At 41.1% G+C, this 15356-nt stretch overlaps 1 protein-coding gene and 1 long non-coding RNA gene across 3 annotated transcripts in view; one reads left to right on the plus strand and one right to left on the minus strand.

Annotated features, from left to right (window-relative positions):
- The window catches only part of LOC119378166 (uncharacterized), a 48818-nt gene that overhangs the window by 24727 nt on the left and 8735 nt on the right, over positions 1-15356 (plus strand). For both annotated transcript variants that reach the window (XM_049411400.1, XM_037647406.2), the window contains 7 exons: positions 285-489; positions 774-867; positions 3675-3981; positions 4979-5190; positions 8883-9082; positions 9306-9417; positions 11211-11489. In XM_049411400.1, the coding sequence (XP_049267357.1) occupies positions 285-489; positions 774-867; positions 3675-3981; positions 4979-5190; positions 8883-9082; positions 9306-9417; positions 11211-11489 (1409 nt within the window). The remainder of the gene's footprint in view (positions 1-284; positions 490-773; positions 868-3674; positions 3982-4978; positions 5191-8882; positions 9083-9305; positions 9418-11210; positions 11490-15356) is intronic.
- The window catches only part of LOC119378233 (uncharacterized), a 48341-nt gene continuing 41925 nt past the window's right edge, over positions 8941-15356 (minus strand). Inside the window, exons 3-4 of the long non-coding RNA XR_005180960.2 lie at positions 9292-9393; positions 8941-9115 (exon numbers count right to left, since the gene is read on the minus strand). This is a non-coding gene — a long non-coding RNA (uncharacterized LOC119378233). The remainder of the gene's footprint in view (positions 9116-9291; positions 9394-15356) is intronic.

The following is a 15356-nucleotide window of genomic DNA, read 5'->3' on the forward strand; positions in this document are numbered from 1 at the left end:
GAAGTATGCTGACTATTCATACAAAAAGTGATCACAGCAGACTGACGTTTTTGTGTTAAATGTCATACATTATCACAATTCTCAGATGTGTTCAGTTCTATGGATAACGAGAAAAAAATAGTTACATAGTGCATTATTGACATGGTGAAAAAAAATCCACTGTATTAGTGAAATATAAAATTTCACACTTTTTACATTACAATAACTGTTCTACAGATGGGTAGGAGGATTGAATCTAAGGAGCACTGGAATGGTGAACTTCAGTGACATATCTTATTTTGTAGGAAGGCAGCGACCACCTGTGCATCCAAATTCTCCAACTGCTCTTATGCAAGCAAAATTACCAGCTCTATTTCGGCAGCTTGAAGAAGCAATTAGCAAAGGGGAGCATGATAGAGCTGCGATTTTGGCGAGGGAGCTGGCTATGTACAAGGTGTCCTGTTCTCTACGACGAGTCCGGAAAGTAGCACCAGACCCTAAGCAGTTTATGTGAGTACAAGGTCGGATGCATGTTTTCTCTTCACAAAGCTTGCTTTTTCTAAGTTTCTTTAGGAGGTGTATGTTCTTATATTCAATAGGCAGTGTAATAACATGAAACTTCAAAATTAACTTCAGTTATGCATGAAATTCAGGCCCCTGGCCCTTTTCTCCTACGGAACAGCTAAATGAAAAAATATAACAGCATTCATTCAGTGTTGTATTGGGACATCTGCTAGAAAATTTTCTTCTGAAAAGTTTGATCTTAATTATTCCATATTCCTTTGCACTCACAGAGTAAAAATGTATGTGGAAGACAGGAAGTCTCATGTTGGTCCATTTTCATTGCCAGTCCATCCAGAGATGACTGTGAGCAATCTTAAGAAAAAGGTTAGTGTATTTTTTACACTGTATGTATTTTTTACATTATACAAGTGTATATACAGGGTGTTTTTTAGACAACACAGAGTTTTTATAAAAATGCTATAACAGTCAGGCACCCGTCACGAACTCTATGTCCGAAAATCCTAAAAAATTAGGACAATGCTATTTTGCTTGCTGCTTCCATAATTACTTTCCTGTGGCAGCAGACACCTTAGCATGACTAGAGATGTCAATTATGACAGTAATTAAATAAATTAATTTAATTAACCATTTAATTAGTGGAGACAGGCAGTTGCATAAAATGGGAGCATTGAAGTCCTTCCTACGATCCTTCCTACGAAGAGCCCATTACCACATTTAAATTTCCAAAAAGCAGACGCTGGTAATTTTAGCAGAGTAATCAAACCTGACCAATATCGCCGGTGAAACCAAGACCAAAACGCGGAAGAGTGCAACTGCTGTACTCTTCTGAGATGTCCAGAATGAGCGAGAGTCATTATGTCGACCATCGGTCGACTTTTCTTCATAGGTGTGCGAGCTTTGCTTGCGATTATAGCACCCACTGCATACATACATTAACAAATGCAGGAGAATGCAGCGACATCATTCTGGTCATCTGCTAGTTGCACTCATCTGCACCTGGGTTGCAGTTCTGCTGGTGAATTTGGTCGAATTTCATTACTCCGCAATAATTACCGAAATCTCAAAGCGGCAATAGGCTCTTCACTGGAAGATCTTCAATTGTCCCATTTGAGCTGACTGCCTGATACTACTAATTAAAAAGTTAATTTAATTTATTTCTTTATTGCCATAAGTGACGTCTCTATTCAGCTTAAGATGTCTGCCGCCAAATAAAAAGTGATTATATGAAGGCAGCAAGAAAATATTCCATTTCCCTTATTTCTGAGGATTTTTGGACACGTCATGAAACATCCTGTATTCCAGAACAGATCTCAGAAACAGCACTTAACATTCATAAATACTTTGCTGTCAAAGCATCATGACTAGAGCTGTGCGAATAGCAAAATTTTGGGTGCGAAGCGAATTCGAATATTGAAGTGTGAGTGCGAATCAAATCGAATATTTTTCAAATATTTCTCGAGTATTTCTAGAATGTTTTTCGAATACTTTGAAGCAAAATTGTAGAAAAAAAAAGTGAGAGAGGATTCCTAAGCATATTCTTATGAGATAGCAACATGAAAATGTTTCTTTTCGCTAGGTTGATGAAGGACTGGCAGGGTGGTGTTTCATAGTTATCTTATCAAGAATGAGGCAATGTAGAGGCCGAATTGTATTCAGGTACATGATTTGGTGCAACCAAAGTGTTGCCGACAACAGTTTACACGTGATAGGCAAAGGTGCCATTTCCTCAGCCTCTCCTCCTCTTTCAACTTCTGTGGAAGCCCAACTGATGTGGCAGATAAGGGTGTGCTCCCTTCAAGTCCGGAGTTCCAAATCTGCCTCGTAGACGTAGATATATAAGAACATCCTGAAATCGTGGATGCTAAAAAACTTCGGCGTCCGATTTTTCGGATTTCCTGCCCAAATTTCAGGCCCAAACAGCATTAATTAAGCCCACAACTCTGCCACATCTTTCATCTCCATGTTGGAACCAGCGTTTTCTTGAGTTAATACATTTGCGACCGTAGCGGAGTTCGAAAGGCAGCTTTTCCGCAATACCGGGGTGTGATGAGGTGAAGCATATTGAAAATCTAGGGACCACTTCCAATCGGTCGTTGGCTGTCTCTTGGCAAAGTTCGACCGTAACGGAGCTTGAAAGGCAGCTTTGCCGCAATACTGGGGTGTGATGAGGTGAAGCACATTGAAAATCTAGGGACCACTTCCAATGGGACGTTGACTGTCTCTTGGCAAAGTTCGACCGTAACGGAGCTTGAAAGGCAGCTTTGCTGCAATACCGGGGTGTGATGAGGTGAAGCATATTAAGAATCTGAAGGGGTCACTTTTAATCGGACGTTGACTGTCTTTGTTTTGGGGAAGTTCGAATAGTTCGAATAGTAAAATTCCAGTGCGAATTGAATCGAATAGCAAACACTATTAGAAAAATATTCGAAATTTCGAATATTCGCACACCTCTAATCATGACACAAATCTAAAGAAAATTCAAGCACCAGTTCAGAATTAATGAGCCATACAATCCACAATGATTGCACAGCAATTTCATTTCAGCATGCAGGCCTGAACACCATGTTGAGGCTCGAGCCTTGGTTGTGCTACCAAGATATTTTGAGATGGAGTAGCTCAAATCAGTGAGAAGTACACAACGCTAGTGTGTCTAAATAATGTTCTCGAGGATGTAGAATGTTCATAGTCGCATGGATATTGTTGACAAAGGGTAGTATAGAGGAAATTAAGGTAATTTTTGCCCAGTCGTAGCATTTTTACTTTGTTGTGGTGTCATAAGTTGTTCCTAGAAAAGCTTTACATAAGGCATGCTTCCTGAGTAAAAAATTCCCTTAAGGTGCAGCAAGATCATTCCAGGGTCGCTTTAAATTGTAGCACAGTGGCAGCACAGGATGACTTCATTTTTGGAAGTAACACTGAAAGTATCTGCCATTGTTCAACTGTAACCTTGTAACTTTTAGAAGTTCCATGTAGATACTTGCTTCCTATTTCTTTTTCTGCTTTGCCATAGCTGTCTCTTGTGACATTCTTCTGATGTCATTGCTTGATTGAACATTTTTGTTTGACATAGTGAATCATCGGTTCACCACCTACCATGGTACAGGTTGTTGAGCGATCGATGAGTGACTTATTCTCAATGTTTGTGTTATGTATCTGCTATATTCTACCAGGTTGAGACTGAGTACAACATTCCTGCAAGGGTTCAGCGATGGATCCTGGGCAAAAACCTGGCCACTGATGATGGGGCTACGCTGGAACACTTTGGTGTGAGCCACAGTGCATGCCCTGTCTTCCTGTACCTGGTGAGCCCAGCAGAGGAGCTAAGGGCTGAAGAGGTCATCCGAAACAGGTGCTGGAAGCCCCCAGATAGTGTTGCTAGCACTGAAGAAGGTGAAGAGGTGGCAAGTGCAATAGCCAGAAATGAACCTTCTGATGCATCAAGTACTTTGGATGCTCTCCTCAATGACCGTGCAGCAGGTGAGACAACCCTTCTTGTTGCAGAAAGCATGTGTGGGGCCGCTAGTTCGCATGGAAAAAGAAGACGAGCAGCTGGGGCATGCTCACGCTCAGGGCTTGCACGGTTTTCCGGCAGGACAGCGTAGCATTTAAGCCAGGATTGTGAACCAGTAAAGATCACTCTTTAAAAACCCAGCACACTGACTGATGATAGTCACAAAAGAAAGAAATATGAGAAACCAGATACAACTATCTAATGCAATCATACAAGCAGAATCGATGCACAAACTAGCAAACTGATGCCTTGGGCTATGTGGCAGCTTCTGTGTTAACAAGGAACCTAAGGGTACATTGACACATAATGCTCATAGGACTCTATTTCATTCATTCATTCATTCATTCATCTCATATCATGGTACATTTACCTGCTGCTTTACCCTCTGTGTTTATCTTAATTATTTGTTTGCTTTCATTCAAAACTGTAACTTTTTATAGTCACAACCATTGTAACTCTGTACTTCTGTGATATTTTACATTTTCTAATTATCTGATGCTCACATGTCTCAAGTGTCTCTTTCCCCGCCATTATATAACTTTGGGCTCCTGGTGGAAGATGATAAAGGGAACGGAACACAATCCTTTACAAGACTCAACTTAAATCTAGAAACCTAATATACATGTCAATCGCTCATTCATGTGTTAGTGTTAGTTCCACGTCCTTAATGGAGTACTATTAGCATTTTGATAAATTTGCCCTCCATGATTGTGTGACACATCTTGTTAGGCACTGTTATTTTTGCTTGTACTAAGACCTTTTTGTTTTAATTGTGCTAGAGTACATGTTTTCCTGTGCTGATTTGAAGAAGTGTAAAAATTCCTGCATATATGAACTCCATATTGGAGCTGTTACTACTGCAAAAACTGCTCCAACACCTATTGTTAGCTACGTATCTTGTCCACTTAATCAGTGAACAACATTGATTTGTTTTCTTTAACATAATATTTTGTTTTCTTTTAGGGTGGACATGTCAGCTGTGCGGTATAAATAATACTGAACCAGGCACGTGCGCAATGTGTGGTGTTGCAATGGTTGTGGATGCAAGTCACCAAAGCGCGGGTGCTGACCATAATGTTGAAGCTGCTCTTGCTCACAATACTGAACCCAGTGAAACACATGACCAACTTGAAGCCAGTAACGGTCCTGCTCAAGTTAACTTCCCTCTCAACAAGGTAATTTTGACTCACATTTAAATTTTACATTTAACACACGTCGGTGGTTTCAACCAATGAGAGTCAGGTGGTTATCCTGACTATTTTATTGCAACAGCAATTATATGGAGACTCTCAACGGGTTTTTGCCATCGCTGTCATGTTCCATATAAAGTCCAAGCTGATAACATCGCCCTGTACATCGTATGTTCTACACACGACTAAAAGCGTGTGAACGCTGGGGATAAACGTGGCTGAAGCAGAGATGAAATGAGCCAGCCATCTCCGTCGCACGAAGGGCGCATGCAATAATATTGCTGTACGTGTGAGGCCTGCCGTCGATATCAAAAGCTTATGAATATTAGATCTAATAGCCATTGAATATCTTAAAATGTCAACTGCACCCAAAATAAACGCAAGGTTGGTACAAATGTATGACAAATTTTATCACCATGGGCATAGTATGGACATCAAACATGAACGCTTAAGTAGTAAAGCAGACTACATTACTCGGAGAGCCAAACTTTACTGCCTGTAGAATGATAATTTTCTCTATGGAGAGTTCTGTGCGTATGAATGATCTGTTTATTGGTTCCTGATGCTCCATTTGTGCTTTTAATGCTATAATTATGAATACTAGACTGCGAACGTCATTTTATGGTATAATTTAAAAAATGGCTGTTCAGTATTTAAAAAATCTATTCAATTCAATCTGATGGCACTCTTTAATTTGTATTTGATTCAGTCTCAAAACCTTTGTTACGCACTCCTAAATGTTTGTCATTGTGGAAGCGCTATTTGAAACATTTGAAAACATCAGAAATTTTCGTTTTTGTATGCTAAATTAAGAAAACACTTTTCTCAGATTCTAACAAATTTCTTTGGGATTGTCTTATCAGTTACGTACACAAACGTCTTTCATTATTCAGTTCTGAGCTCAAAAGAAAGCAATAAAGATACCTGTACTATATGAAGGCTGTGGTGTTTGGCACCTGCACACGTCAAGTTTAAGTATGGCTTCCGTTTGTGCTGTGAACTAATAAGCAACCTCTAGTGCCACAGAAGAAACACGGGTGTTTTTTTTTAAGAAGAAATGCAGCAACTTCTCTGGCTCTTCAGTGGCTCATTGGATATGACCTTCTCCTGCTAAGCATGATATTGTGATTCCAACTCCCTGTCATGGTGCAATGTTCCAGTGGAAACGAGCACAAAGACTTTCCAGTGCATAGACATTGGTAAATGTCGTGGGAACTTTTGCATTTGCGTTGTGTATGATCCAAGCTCAGACCACTTATAACGTAACCGCTTACAGTGCAGTACCGGCTATAACGCGGTTTTTTCTGACTCCCGTTTACCCTCCCATAGAGCTCCACGCACCCGTGCCGGGGCAGCAGCCCGGCGCAGGTGCGTGGTTTGAGGAGGGGGAGTGGCTGCGTGGCCGACGGAGAAGCCTTTGCCCCCTTCGGCCACTTGACATGCGCGCTCCGCTACGTACGGGCGCCCGCGTCCGCATCAAGAGCGCGTTACCGCTGTTTGTCTCCGTCGGGAAAATAGTTGCTTCGTCGTATAGCACTGATATCGCGTGTGCAACCTCGATTTCCCAGCAAGTAACAATGCTTTGAGAAGCGACTGCGCTTTTGCCTTTGCCACCAACAGGCGGACTTACAAGCTTGAAATACTTTTTTCAGGATAGTTGCCGCGGCTGTTCTCCCGACCGCGAACCGAAACTTCGTTTCACGCGTGATGCCCTCAGTTTAGCTCGCGAGTGCGATCTCTTCTACGCCCGATCTCCGTGTTATCAGGGCAAGCTTCTCGCGACGGCATGCCAAGTTGCAACGCGCACGCTAGGCCTAACAAGCGCTAGCTGCCATGTCGGCGGCCGCAGACGGCAGAAGTTGCGGTTTGCTGCCGAGTCAATGAAACATTTTGCAGTTGTTGCATTTAGAAGGGGTGACTTACATCTTTAACGAAAACGCGGGCGTACGTGTGAAACACTCGAGTGGTGGTTTGTGGTCGCCACCGTTTTCTACATCGCGCACGCGCAGTGCGATACCGCGGCGACTTCCCGTGACGGCGCATTTTTTCCGCGTTCGTTATGTCGGCACCGCAGGTCCGCGGACGCTAACCGTTCAACATTTTCAAATGTAATCAGATGCAAACTTACGTCCCAGACGCATGCCTCGATAGTCGGAATCACGCGCCTGCCTGTTGGTCATGTCTCGCACACGTGCAACCTTTCAAAAACGTTGTTTTGGTTATAGTGCGGTACCGCTTATAGTGCGGATATTCGCGACTCCGGCGACTTACGTTATAAGCGGTCTATGCTGAGTGTCCATTAAGGTTATGTAGGTGGCTCGCTGCTGTTTGAAGCTTGTAGCCTGACTCCAGCCTGGGGCTTCCCTTGTTTGGCCACTGCTAATTTATCACCATTTTTCTGTGTCTTGTATATGAATATGAACATCATATGAATGTAAAAAATTTCGGCAGATCCCACGCGTTGTGGGAATCGGTTTCATGCGAAGCAGTCAGCGAGTACTTCTATGCTGTATTTTATGGCTTTGAGCCAAGCATTACGAGGTGGATCGACGTGTTCTTGTATGTGTAGTAGCAGTGTGCACATCGTGAGCTTACCAGGCACGTCGACAACACTGGCGTTTAAAGGGCAACTTATGGTGCGACGTACCTCAGCCCTGACGTTAGAGTACATACGTCAGTATTATCGAAACTAAGTGCCCTTTATGGCGCAATCATGTGGATGTCGCACGTAACTTTCGTTAATGCATTCCTCCGGGGTCGACCAATGCTTCAATATAGCTTGCTGAACCATAGGAATACAAATGTAATCTTTCTTAGGCTGCTATAAAAGCGGAGCCAACACTGGAACCACAGACGTTAATCTGATATGACGCCTGTATCGTAGGGGTACATATGTAGTGTTTATTGCTTTCTTCTAAATTCGATAGCCAGCGCCGCAACCACAATTGACATTGCACCGACATTGCGCCTTCATAGGCTGTTTTTCTAAACCAGTTATAGACTTCGCGTGGCTCTGTGGTAGAATACCTGATTGCCACGCAGAATGCTTGGGTTCAATTCCCGCTGGGATCCTAATCTTTATTCCTTCCGTTCGTCGGGTCAACGCTCCCGATGTCGGCTTTTCTTAACGCTCTCGCATTTAAATTACCAATGTCTGTTCTCGGCGTTCATGGCTAGATATAAACTGTCAATCACCTGTGGCGCATACCTGTACACCGCGGCCCAACGTAAACGGGTATGTGTCACACGTGTCTCTGAAGGAAAGGGTTTGACGACGTAAGCGACAGGATTTTCACGTTATTCATGTCATGACACGATAGTCATATTTGTCAAATCCTCTTACCCTCCCATGCCAATTTTGGTATACGCCAAGTTAAAGAGGTGATTATTAGAGCACCCAGATGTAGGCGGCTAGATAGATAGATAGATAGATAGATAGATAGATAGATAGATGATAGATAGATAGATTAGATAGATAGATAGATAGATAGATAGATAGATAGATAGATAGATAGATAGATAGATAGACAGATAGACAGACAGACAGACAGACAGACAGACAGACAGATAGATAGATAGATAGAAACGCTCAAAGTGCCAAAGGTTCGCTAAGACACTTTTAATCATTGGTCTTTTCTTATTCTTTTCTTATTTAATCATTGGTCTTTTCTTTAAAGGAGGATGCAAGCCATGTTGAGGAACCGGAACAAGCTCCTTCACCACAAACTTTATTGCCCCAAGACTACATGCGGCTTGTCGAACTTGATGAACAAGACTTGGTACCAAGCATGGAAGCATTTGAGTGTTCAGTTTGCTTTCTAGGCATAGAGCCTGGCCAAGGGGTCCTGTTGAGGGATTGCTTGCATATGTTTTGCAGGTATGGTTAATCTCAGAAGTCTTAGTAAACATCCTGAAAGAAAACAATAAACAATTAAACTTAGTACCTTTCATGGGTCAAGGAGTTGTGAAAGAACACCCATTACATTACAATTAGTTTAGTTTAACTGTATTTCCAATTTCTTATATCTGCCTGCGGGGGTAAATCTTGTGATAACGTTTATTAATGTCATCTTTTTTTATCATTACCTTTTCCTTTTCAGAGAGTGCCTATCAAGTTCTGTTCGCTATGCTGAAGAGGCTATGGTAAAGTGCCCTTTCAGAAACAATGAATATTCGTGCAGCAGCCATCTGCAAGAAAGGGAAATCAGGGCGGTGAGTTCATTCGTGGATTTACTAAGCTTTTTTCTAACTTATAGCTTCATTGACGGCAGCAGTCCTTCTCATAGTTGCACTATGATTGCTTTAATAAAATTGTTTTACTTGATACCATTTCCAGTGTTATTGTGTGAGCTGTCTAGCATTGCTTTGATTATCTTGGACAACCTTGGCATATTGGTTAATAGGAGCATATTTCAGGGAACTTTCGTTGTATTACCCAGTATTTTTGTTCAAACTAATCCAAGGTCTCATGGTACTTTGTTTAGAGTTCTTCAGTCATTGAATTTCTGTTTGATAGGTTGTGAAGTTTTGCATATTAGTTCCAGTTCCCTCTATAAAATTATGCGAGATGCAGATACCAAATTTGCAGTCAGGGAACAGCTTAAAAGGGCTAATTTGTGGTTACCAACAATAAATTATCTGTTTTGGAAGCATTTGTCCATAGAACAGCCTTCAGTGCTTAATAAAATTTTTATAGCGACACGACAAATGGGGATGCATCTACAGCACAGTTTTGGTGGGAGAAAGCTTCACAGTTTGAAACTCAGAATGGACAGTTTTCCTTATTAGTTTTCAACACAAAGGCGTTACTTGGCTAGGTTGGCAAAAATGCGTACTTGCGGGGCATCCACGAAGTCCATGTCTGGAAAGCGTGTGACCACTATGCGGGCGCTAACAATGTACCTTTCCAAGAGGAAATCTTGGGTGCTGCCATAATCCCGTCTGGGCAGTTGTAAATATGTGACCCCCGAAAAATGCGCTGTCCAGGCATGCAGTTCACCCTTAATTTATACTCAGGAGCAACAGTCCAGAAAAAAGGTGCTCCCTCTCCCCCATATCCGCAGCAACTTGCAGCCGCGGATTAGGCAAGGGAAATCCCTACAGCAGAAGGGGAAGCCCTGACTCGAAGGAAGCGCACCATTGTCCACCACATCAGTTGGCCTTCAACCTCTGTCTGCTTTGACACCCTGGTTCCTGTAAAATATGACAGTTTAGGACAGTTATATGAAAGTATACCTTTTAACTGGTAGTACTAACTTTCCCAGGCAAATGTTTACTCTTAGCTGACACAGGTTCCCAGAATGCAAACATAATCACATGAGCTGAAAACTGCATGCTTGTGCTGGTTACTCTATGGCAGTCATCATTCAATAGATATACTGAGTGTGACTGAGGGGTTGTGAATAACTTTTATCTTGTGACTAAGTGCCTGTTGGGCAGATGGGCATTAACGTCTGTGCTGATTCTATATAAAAAATGTACTCAGCGTTCACCTATTGAGTCGCTATCACCAGTGTGGCTGTGTGCATTTTTCTAACAGTATGCGGTAATCATGAGGCATTGTAATTTAAATAGCCAAAGCACTTTACGGTGTATAATATAAGGCCAGACTCATCAGCAAGGATTGGGTGATGTGAAGAAAAAAAAGAAGTTCTGTTAAAGGGTCAGGATTTTGTTTCTCACATTACATTTAACTACATTTAACAAAGAATGTTCTTAATTTTTTTTCCATTAGCTGTCATGTTCATATTGGCATGTTTTTTTGTTTAAGTTTTTAATTTATAAACAGTAGTTATTTTGTGTCCTCCCTGAGTGGTCCTTCTGCATTTGCATACTACCATAAAGCTTCATAGTTCATTCCGAGTTAGTATTGGCAGTGCAGAATGCTGACATCTTTGGCTAGTTGTGTGGGAGGCAAAATGGGGTTCGCAGTGGCTGAATGTGCGTCATACATGTTTTTTTTAGGTAGTACAGGTGAAATTCAGCACAGAAACTTGCTTTTGCAGCTGGTGAGCCCGGAGGTATACGAGCACCACTTGTCACGTAGTGTGAAGACTGCCGAGAGCCAGGCACCTAATAGCTTCCATTGCAAGACCGCAGACTGTCCTGGCTGGTGCGTGCTGGAGGACAACGTCAACACGTTCATGTGTCCTGTGTGTGGCCACTCAAACTGCCTCACTTGCCGAGCCATTCACGAGGGCAAGAATTGTCTCCAGTACCAGGACGAACTAGATTTTAATGCCCCCGATGGCCAGGAGGCAAAGCAGACTAAAGAATATTTAGATGTAAGTGTTGTCTACCATGCTTTACAACTAAATGTAGACTTCCCTGATGTTATTTGTGAAACTATGTACATGGCTTTCACAGCACTTGTGGTTTGTGCTCCATTTATGAAAGAGAATACAAGAGGTGCTTTGGCACTCAGACCCTCTCCTTCGACTGAGGAAATGGAGCTTTGACATGGTGGGAAAAGTGATGCCAGGATGCATACCATCGCGTGGTAGCTATTGTGATGTGTACAAATGACGAATAATGGTTAAGAAAAGGTAACATTAATACAATTAGAAACAAATACAAAATATGCACAGTGAGCTAAGCATAAGCAACACACGAGCAAAAAAAAAAAGGAATTAAACGGTTACACAAGAATTGTATAGTAAAAGTTGTATTTTGTTGGATAAAAAATTCTGCACAATGTAATAGACATAGAAAAGCAGTTAACAAAGCCAAATTAGATAAGATTGCAGGTTTATGGAATGTCCATAAGTCAGGTAAGTCTTATGTCTTAAAATGCCAGTGCTAGGGGTAATAAGTTCCAGTTGCTTATTTATAGAGCCAAGAGTAAATGCTGGTACTTTTTCTCCATGAAGAGATGTTATTAACTTTGCAACATTACCGTAAAATCCCGAGCCAGCGCCCCCCCTCCCCTTTTCTGGAGATTTGAAATATCTGCCAATGACTGAACAAGCGCCCCCTTGCCCTCCCGCCATTTTCACTGCTTCATTCAGTGTTTTTATGCACTTGAAGAGGGCTAATAATGACAGTGAATGCATGCCTATTCAATAACTTATTTCCGGAAGCACCCACGGCTGTTCCGCCGCCATCTTGAATTTTGACCCGTGACCGAGCAAGGGCCCCCCCTCCAAATCTTGTTGGATTATCTTTCACGGTAGGGGGGGGGGGGCACTTGCTCGGGATTTTACTGCAGTCAACTTGAGATGCCACTTGAAAATCTGCATGAATCTGTGAAAGTGCAAATGAAGCAATGCTTTGGAGGATTTTATGGAAACATGATAGCATGCCAATTCTCTTTATGACTAGAGATGTCAGATTAAATAATCTTTTTAGCGCAAATACGCTTTCATATTTTAAATATGAAGTGAAGTTTTCAATGTCTATAAATGCATATTCATTCAGAATGAGAACAAAGTACAAGAAGCCTGGCAGGGCTCCTACTCTTACAGTTATGGCATTTAACACTTTGTATTGGAACCACTTGACAACAGAGTGAATATACTTTGATAAAATGTTCATCTGGAACACTTATTGACATAACATGCAATTATCTGTAAAGTATTGTAATCAGGAAATCATGTTTTATGGAAAGATATTTTTATCTACACAGTAATAAATGCATTGTTAAGCCAAGTTTTCTGATATACTGAGCAATTTACAGACAAAAAATGCACAACATAAAACCATCCATTCAGTTGGCTGATCTAGTGGTCATCACTGACGCTTGCAACACTGCTCAGCAAGAGGCCAGGAGAGATTTCTTGTTCTGGCAAAAATAGATTGCATCTCTGTGTACATAAATTATGCCACTGTTGACGGTGATGCTTCAAAATTCAGCTACCTTAGTGGCTGTCTTTCCATACTTCCGGATTTAGTAATTCAAAATATAGTACACAATCCCAGGTCTACAACTAGTACACATTCACAAATGCGTAATAAAATGTGTGGGATGACAGCCACTGCGGTACTAAGTGCTAGAGTGCTGCACAAATAATGCAGATAATCTGGATTCAGTTTTCACCCTTGGGAAGTCTTTTTTTGTCCGCTTTCATTTTTCATTTTTTTATTGTTTCCACATTTCAGTTAAAGAGAACAGTTAATTTTTTTAATGCTTTCCCTGACTTCATCAGTTGGCTTCATGTAGTTATAACATGCATAAATAGCATTAAAAAATTAGCTTGAAGCGTCACCTTTGAAGAGGTAGCTATAAATCTTATATTATGATACCAATCGTACATTATGTTCTGGCTAGCATGGGTAATAGCACTTTCTCTTGAAGCCTTGTTGAAAGTGACAGGTCCAGTGTATTTAAGCTTTTGTGTTTTTCAGCAAATAACTGCATGCTCTTTTGCTGTACAATATTTTTGCTATAATTTAGGAGTTGCAACCGAAGAAACTTTATTGGCTGCTTGCCATGTTTTTGTGATATTCCTTCTAGCAAACTCCCGTTGTGATTTTGCAGGTGACCTAACACCTGCCTGCTTTGCGTGCAGTATGGAATTATCAAATTATTCTCATGCCACTGCATATAATTAGAACACCATTAGAGAAAAAGATATTTGGTATGTCAAATAGGCGCTGCCTTATTAAGTCGAAAGCCTTATGTGGCTCATGAGTAAAAAAATCCAGCATCCAGTGGTGTGAGCACAACTGGCACCAAAAGTCAGGTGGGCCAATCCTGGAGGTTGTGCAGCACCTGGTGAAATGCAGAAAGCCTCAAGGGGGGGGGGGGGGGGGGGGGGGGGGTGGACTTAGTGTAGTAAGTGTTTAGAAGTGATAATTAGTAGTGTATAAGGTTAATCAAATGCAAATTACGGTAAACTAAAGAAAATCAAAGGTGAATTAAGGAGAATCACATGCGAATCACATGTGAAAGAAAGTTAATTAAATAATTATCAAATGGGAATTGACACCTTGATGACCAAGCCTAGGTATATATAACCAGTGGTGATGTCTAGGCGACCGAAAGACTAGAAGTAATGGGACGTAGCAATGCAGTCGACTGAGAACATCATAGTAATTTAATAAATGAAAGAAAGCGAATTTTTTCGAGGGGCTAATTTATTTGTTAAGACACAACCAAATGAATCCAACAGACAATAAAGCCAAGAAAAGCATAGGGGGCATTGATTGCTGTCCTTAACCGTAGTGCAGTAATTATGACGCAGCTTGAAATGAATTAGAGTGGACGAAGAAACACCCTTTCCGTCAGTGAGATCCGAACCCAGAACATTCGGATTAGGCATCCGATGCTCTACCAATTGCGCTATAAAGGAAGGCTCTTGTGTCTTCGCGAGTGTCTCGTGCGAGCATAGGTTTTCACATGTGCTTTCCTTAGCATTAGCAAAATGGACCAGATTTTTCAGGGATTAACTGAAATAGCATGATATTCAACAGTTTTATTCAGAACTTTCAAATTTATGTATACACTCTGACATCTTAGAGATAATGTTGAGATTCAGTGCAGCCAAAAGCTTTGAACTCTTGGAAATAATGGTTGTTGACGTTTAAATCGCTACTTCTTGGATCGAGTGATGCAGTTAATTAATAGGCACCTGCAATGGGAAAACTTCATGGCATTCATGGAGATAAAATCTGTATACTGGAGTATTGTGGTGCTTTTCCTTCCTCTAGGGTCTGAAGTTTAAACTTAACTTGGGGGGAAAAAAGTATGACTGAATGAATTTGTATTATTTCTTTGTTTGAAATATTTTATGGGGGCTGTAAAGGATGCTTGGATTAAATAAATAAATAAATATTTCTTTATAAACATAAAAAATAAGTAAAAATGAAATAAACTGCATTAATGAAGATTTAATATGTACATTGCATGCTGGGAAAATTAATGCTCGAGAAGAACTTGAGTTTGGCCTAGTTAATATTTACTGCATGACATGCTGACCACTATAAAAGACGGAGACAAGAAAAGAAAACAAGAAAGACGACACTGTGTCATCTTTCGTGTATTCTCTCTTTGTCTCCGTTCTTTATTAGCAGTCAACGTGTCATGCAAAAGTGATGCTGCTACTGATAACCATTGACTGCATGTGTAGCACTGCAATGAAGGGCTGTTAAACTCTGATCAATCAGTCTCTGCTTTGTTCATTTGTATATGAGTAAAGGTACTTTTGCAATTT

Source organism: Rhipicephalus sanguineus, chromosome 1 (assembly GCF_013339695.2).
Source record: "Rhipicephalus sanguineus isolate Rsan-2018 chromosome 1, BIME_Rsan_1.4, whole genome shotgun sequence".
Classification (NCBI taxonomy): Eukaryota; Metazoa; Arthropoda; class Arachnida; order Ixodida; family Ixodidae; genus Rhipicephalus; species Rhipicephalus sanguineus.